General features: G+C 33.2%; 1 protein-coding gene across 1 annotated transcript in view; it reads left to right on the forward strand.

Moving 5' to 3' along the window:
* The window catches only part of LOC105458584 (ATP-binding cassette sub-family A member 5-like), a 27,099-nt gene that overhangs the window by 15,646 nt on the left and 3,904 nt on the right, over nt 1–7,549 (forward strand). The window contains exons 13-21 of the mRNA XM_011704023.1: nt 271–620; nt 971–1,377; nt 1,765–2,022; nt 2,501–2,765; nt 3,034–3,208; nt 3,631–3,967; nt 4,335–4,612; nt 5,220–5,369; nt 5,896–6,260. Coding sequence (XP_011702325.1) covers nt 271–620; nt 971–1,377; nt 1,765–2,022; nt 2,501–2,765; nt 3,034–3,208; nt 3,631–3,967; nt 4,335–4,612; nt 5,220–5,369; nt 5,896–6,260 — 2,585 coding nt within the window. The remainder of the gene's footprint in view (nt 1–270; nt 621–970; nt 1,378–1,764; nt 2,023–2,500; nt 2,766–3,033; nt 3,209–3,630; nt 3,968–4,334; nt 4,613–5,219; nt 5,370–5,895; nt 6,261–7,549) is intronic.

Below are 7,549 nucleotides of genomic sequence, written 5' to 3' on the forward strand. Positions count from 1 at the left end.
ATAATATAATACAGACATGAATACATCCGAATTCAACATGATAAATAGCTCATTTTCGTATTTTAATTTATTAAAATCCAAAAATAATATAATAGGGACATGAATGCATCTTTGTGACTCTAAAGCGCCAACTCGGATAAATTAAAATGATTTGGAATTATTAATTTATTTAAATTAATTTTCGTTTGCTGGGACGTATTAAGTTCAGCATTTTGTTATTTGTTTAAAATGGAATAAAAAAAGATAAAGGTTGACATGTTTGATCTTCAGGTGAAGAAAACTCTGAAAGACATCGATCTAGTCGAGAAGGCGGACACTTTCGCGCGATACCTGAGCGGTGGACAGAAGAGAAAACTGTCGGTGGGAATCGCTATCATCGGCGATCCCAAAATCATTATCCTCGACGAGCCTACCGCCGGGGTGGATCCTTATTCGAGGAGACAGTTGTGGTCCCTCCTGCAGTCGAGGCGGCACGGAAAAGTGATTCTATTGACAACTCATTTCATGGACGAGGCGGACATACTCGCCGACAGGAAAGCAGTAATCAGCAAGGGAAAGCTTAGATGTTGCGGCAGCTCTCTGTTTTTAAAGAACAAATTCGGCATTGGATACCATTTAACGTAAGTACTAAAATATTTATTCTTACATTACATTAACAGAAAACTCAGTAAAACTCTCTCTCTGATTAAAACTTTTAAAATTAAAGTTCTGAAATTATGAATTTCGATTTAAAACTAAAAATTTAAAGAAAAAACTTACAGAAAAGAAATATTTTCTTGTTTTGCATTTATTCACTTTAAATAATGTAATTTCTGATTAGGTACATTAAAACATATAGAACAGTACAAAAAATTCAATGTCATTATCATATCAAAACTTTTAATTTTATTAAAGAAAGGAATTGTAAAATATAGTTTTTCGTCAAGAATAGTTCTGCATAGATTTAATAAATATTATTTTGCAATTATAGATTAGTTCTCGAGGGTAATGCTAGAGAACACGCTATCAGCCGGATAGTAACGTCACATGTGAGCAAAGCGGAGAAAGCGAGACGTCATGGTCGGGAATTGAGCTTCATTCTACCTCACAACTCCGTGGAGAACTTTGCACCCCTTTTTTCCGCCATCGAGCACGAAATCAAGACTCGTTCGAGTAGGCTCGGCATTAGCAGCTACGGCGTATCGATGACCACCCTGGAGGAGGTATTTTTGCATCTGGAAAAGGATGAGGAGACCGAGTGCACGATGGACAACCTGTCGAAGAAGATGGTGCGCAATCGCGCGCTCAGCCGATCGCTTTCGTTGCAGTCCAAGAGCACGTCCTATCAGAGCTTGCAAAACGAGGGTATAACCGTACAGGGTGACAGTCAAGCGAAAGGTACGTGAATGATCTCTTCTTGCGTTTCATTATCAGAGCTTTTGCAATTTATAAATTTTTTAAATATAAATATTTTTTTAATATAAGATCTCTTTTATATTAGATCTTATATAAGATCTTTAATATAAGATACTCGCTTTTTCCTCAGATAAACGCACGATTTTGTTACTTCGAATCAGAATTTTTGCAATTTATAAGTTTTTTAAATATAAATATTCTTTTTAAATATTAGAAAGCTATTCGCTTTTTCCTAAAATAAACGCGCGATTTTGTTACTTATGAATCTAATTATTAACATTATTAAATATCAACATATATGTTTTATATTGTTTTTTATACATATTGTTTAATTAGTTAGTGATGTAGTAATATTATGAAATTATTTAGCCAACGATTTGCCGGACGGCATCCATAATGATCGAAATCCACCTGTGCTCGGCCTCGGCCTAGATTCCATCAAGATTCGGCCTAACTTCCCTCAAACACTCTATGCCATGTTACGCATAAGGGTGCTCAGGCTCTTCAGAAACCTCCAACTGCTGTACTTCACAATCATCATGCCACTGGCTCTGGTAGTGATCGGTCTCTACCTGAACAGCATCCGAACGCTCGATGACAAGATCGAGTCGTTAAAACTTAATAGCCGTAAGTGCAGATTGAAACTTTTATACAAAATAGGAGATAGTAGTTCGGCTCTTTTTCTTTTATTTGCATTTAGTTTATTTTCCAAACAAGTATGGCACATATATTGCAAATCAGTTTTTTAAAGAGCGATTTATTTCCAAATTAATCGTCTTAATTGAGAAGACATTGTTTTATATTTATATTTATACTTTTATAGAATTATATTATAATTTAAGTACGTGTCTATAAATTCACGAATATGGATAGATAAAATTATTTAAACAAAAAATATAAAACATGTAATATCTTGATATCATAGGATTAAAGATTGCCGGGAATATTAAACAGGTTCATGAATTTATGGGCAAAAGTATGTAAGAAATTTATTTAATAAAACAAATTATATTTTCAAAAATATAATTATTTTTTATTAAAATTGTTATCACTCTTGGAAAATCAAATCAATCAAATCTATCACGGTATGCTTTTCCTTTCTTAGATACTTACAACGAAACTGAGATCGTCTACCTAAATAATACCGACTGCGACATTACCAAGTTGATAGACAGCATAGCTCAAGACGCGAAGCACATTGAAGAATACGATGGCAGTTTCGCGAATTTAATGAATATCGCGCCGCATATAGCCGCCTTCAACATTACCGATTACAGTCTACCGCAACTCAACCTGACCGTCACATACAACGATACGATGCAACATTCCCTTCCGATATTGATAAACATTCTTTCGAACGCTTATTATAGGTGAGTTCGTATAAAAGAGAGTCCAGTGGTTTTAATATTTAAGATATAAAAATGAAAAATATTACATTTTGTTGTAACATTTTGAAAAATGTAGTCACAAAAAATATTAATATTATAAATATATATATAGACGTACTTGATAGAAACTACAAATGAATTTCTTCAAACATTTTTAACTTATGCAAATAAAAAAAATACAGTTTAGTTACATATAATGAATCTGCTTCAAATTGAGTAATATTCATATGAATTCTAAATTTTTATTTAGATTGATCTCGGGCAAGAACGAAGTTATGCCGATCGAAGTCCATACACATCCCTTCCAGCAAACGTCGCAACCCCAACAGTTCAATGTCGGCGCGGCCAGCTGCGCCATCTCCCTCGGCATGGTTTTCATATTATTGCCGATTACTTTAGCGGTCGACATGGTTTACGATCGTGAGGTAAGAACTTTTGCTGTTAAATTCTAGCTACAGATTGTTGTGCTATATACAGGCCATGTTTCAGCTTCTATTTTCCCGCTATAGATTTTTCTTTAATTTTGAATTGTTATAATATAACATTTAAGCATTAAGCATCTTAGCAACATGTTAAAAATTAAACAAAAAAAATCTGTTAACGTTAAAAATCTACAATTTTATTTAAAATTAAATGAACTGCAAAGTTTCTTTTATCGCTCGTGAGCGAAATGAATATTTTAGATTCTAATTCTCGATGTCACATATTTGTTTAAATGAACTTTTCTGATCTAAAATTGATTGAAAGACTTGACAAGCACAAAGTTGAAATGTAATCAGATTCTTTTCAAGGAAGTTCTACATAGTATTCTACATACAGATTCTATATACAAGTAAATACTTTTCAGATCAAAGCGAAGAATCAGCTTCGCGTGAATGGCCTGTCGTTCTCCATGTACTTTCTTAGCTACTTCATTGTGCTACTCGGCCTGATGATTTTCATCTGCCTGTGCATCCTCGGCATCATATTCCTCTTCGATGTGCCTTCGCTACGGGAAATACCGGCCATCAGTACCCTCGGCATTCTCATCATACTCTACTGCCCATCGTCTATCCTCTTCTCTACATGTCTCAGTTACATCTTCGACAAAGTGGATTCCGCGCAAAGCATATTGCCGAACATCGCGACCTTCTTCGGGTTGCTACCGTTCAGCTTTGTCATGATCCTCGATATGCAAGGAATCGGTAAATAGCGAAACTGAGATCATCTCATTCATTTTTCTTACAGTGAATAAACTATAGAAGGTCACCCTTTTTCCTCCCAAGCTTTTGATTTTGAAGCTTAACTCACGATGTGTCATGGAATAAGTCATTTATATCCTTGTTCTTTTATTTTTTTAGTACTGTTGAAATTTCGCGAAGCCTTTGACTTTGAATGTTAATTCCTAACTTGCGGCGTTATCGATTCGTCAAATCATTTATATATTTTTTTCTCTTACCTCTATTTGATATTACAAGCTTTATAACTGTTTTTCTTAAAGCCTTAATACATTTATCAAGATTGATATCAAAATTACAAAATTATCAATCACGTTACGATCTGTTGCTCTAGGTGGGTCAGCTTCGTTCGCGTTGCACGTGGTCTTTTCCCTGTTGAACAGCATGTACGTACCGTATGCGGCGGTCTATTATGTGGACCGCGTTCATTTGATGTGTTCCATCAACGCCGCCTGCCACTATCTCTCCATGTCTGATTACCTCACCATGGAGATCATATTGCTGGCTTTTGGCGCGCTACTGCAGTGTCCGATTTGGTTCTTCGTGTTACTCCTAGTGGACATCAACAAGAGCGGCGGCAACGTCAGCGATATGTTAAAACACTACTTCTTGGTTAGCGCAAATTTAACGTTGTTATTAAAATTTTTGTTCTTGCTGATTATATAGTTATTTTTTCTTTATATACATATAAAAAGTACAAATACTTGATGTATTTTAAAGCCATACGGCATTGTTTTGTATTCATACTTATCCTGCATTACGATTCAAATTATTCGATTGCGTTTTATAAAGAAAAATAATGAATTTCTTGATTTTTTTTAAACGTATATAATTTTTTCTTCCTTTTCCTAATAGTAATTTACTTATAAATTTCTTTATTTAATTTTGAAATAGTCTGAAAATAATTTATGAGAAAATCCATTATATGTAGTATCTTGTTAGAAATATAAGAATACATTTCCGTTTTTTAATTATATTTATTTTGTTCCTATTTATTTATTCCTTAATAAATAAATATTGCAGAGTTTTCATATGCAAACAAATTTTCATATAATTTGAGATGTATATTTCAACTATATTGTTTATGAGTGAATATACATATATAGCAGATCTTTAAAAAATTATATCTATTAAAAAGCTACTAAAAATATATATCTTTGAAATATATAATTTTATATACAGTTTAAATAACAAAATATTACCTTTTTTATTTTTATAGCGTGCTGGCGATTCCATTCGTGAAGAAATTATGGAAAACTCAGATATCGGCGAACACGAGGATACGGATGTGAAAAGCGAGCGACAGAAGGTTTTCAATTTTGTCGTTTCGCCAGCCGTCAGTCAAGAGCCGCCCTTAGTATTGGTTCAAGTAAGTCAAGTAGTACAGATTAAATTATCACCATTTATTACGAAGTAATGAATAGTGCAGCAGACAGTCAAGTTTGACAATGAGAAATTGCGAAAAAAATATCTAAACATTTTATAAGATTTTGTTCAATTAAGAGTATGTCAATGTCAGTTCTAATTAAATCTGCATCTATATACAAAAGTATTAGAGAAATATGTTTGAAATTGCGATAAAATATCTAAATATTTTATAAGATTTTGTTAGATTTTTAAAAAGTATGTCAATATCAGCTCTAATTAAATCTGCATCTATATATTAGAAAGATATATTTGTATTTAAATATCTGAATAACTATAATAACTTAACAACAAAATTAATTCACACAAACATCGTTTGTTTCAACTTAAAAGCAATTTTTTTAACGGAAATAGAATTGAATCAAACTGATTCAATCTTTTTTTACTGTGATGCAAAGTTATTATTGTCAATGCAATCTTTTTCATCTCACATGTGCCATTCTACCTAAACTATGTATATTATATTATAGAATCTGCGAAAGGAGTACCGACACAAAGAGTCAGGATCATCCTGCTGTCCGAAACGCGAGGAAAACGAGCGAATAATCGCTGTGCGAAATCTCTCGTTGGCGGTGGAACCGGGCGAGGTTTTGGGTCTGTTGGGTCACAACGGCGCCGGCAAGACCACGACGATGAAGATTATCATCGCCGAGGAGGCACCGACGAAGGGCAAGGTGCAGGTCAGCGGTCATAACATTAACACCCATATAACGGAGGCTTTCCGGCTGATGGGCTATTGTCCTCAGCACGACGCTCAATGGAAGAATATCACCGTAAGAGAGCATCTGGAATGTTACGCCGCAATTCGCGGGGTTCCATGGAGCGAAGTCGACAGGTGCGATCTTTCAATATTCATGCAATTTATCTAGTAAAATGTAATTGATTTTTTAGAAATATGAGTTAACTTATATTCCTAAAAAAATTCCTTAAAGAATTGATTTATTATAGTTTAAAAAAAAAACTATCGAATTAAAGTTTTATTGTAGCATGTCAAAAATTATTGTAGCACTGTTGATTAATTTTAAGATATAAGTTTTTCCTTTTTTAAATAGCAATTTAGTTTTTCGATATACATATAAGTCAATATTAGCATTTCTAACATTAGAACAAAACAGAGCGCGCGCTTTGCGCGCGCCATTTGTTCATTATCCCTGAAACATAACACACACACACACGCACGCACGCACGCACGAACAAATACAAATATCATATTAAATACTCATTACTTTTATATATCTCTTACATATATCTCATGTCCTATCTAAAAAAAAGGCATATTAAGTCGATAACTTTCATTTCTGGTCTTACTTTTTTCTTTTAAGTGTCAGTAAAATATTATAATACTGCTAACAATATCTTTTATAATCAACAGATATGTCGAAACGTTTTTAATTTTTTACAATGATTAAAAGAAAAAGGAATTAAAGGAAATAAAATAGCGATAGAAGAAAAAAAAGAAGTGTAAAAGTTTTGAAACGAAAAGAATTAAATTCATTGGTCTTTTATAAAATATTACGTAAGTGCATGTTCCTTCACCTTCGTGTGTTACATACATAAATGTCAAATGCTGTGTCTAATTATTTGCTGTGATAATTAGACACAGGCACACAGCATCTGACAATTATGTATGTAACACACGAAGGTGAAGCGACACGTATGTAATATTTTATAAAAGACCACTAAAGAGGCCGGACTTGATGTAAAGTCGAAACGATCGTCTGCAGGTAGCATTAATGTAATTTTTTATATAAATATAACAGATTAGCACGAAGACCTTGCTTGGCTCTTGGTCCATTACAATTATTTATTTTTAATTTTAATTCTCGGAGCCTGAAATATATTATTGTTCAATTAAAAATAATTTTTGTGATATTTAATACACTGTATCAAACATTTTATACCTTTGGCACTTTAATACTTAATACTTGCAAATTATATTAATGCTACCAGATGATCGTCTCGGCTTTATATCAAGCCCTCTTCAGTCTTTTGTAAAATGTTACATACGTGTCGCTTCACCTTCGTGTGTTACATACATAATTGTCAGATACTGTGTCTAATTATCACAGCGAATAATTAGACACAGCATTTGACAATTACATATGTATGTAACATACGAAGGTA

This window comes from Wasmannia auropunctata, unplaced genomic scaffold (genome assembly GCF_000956235.1).
Source record: "Wasmannia auropunctata unplaced genomic scaffold, wasmannia.A_1.0 LD336101.1, whole genome shotgun sequence".
Lineage (NCBI taxonomy): Eukaryota > Metazoa > Arthropoda > Insecta > Hymenoptera > Formicidae > Wasmannia > Wasmannia auropunctata.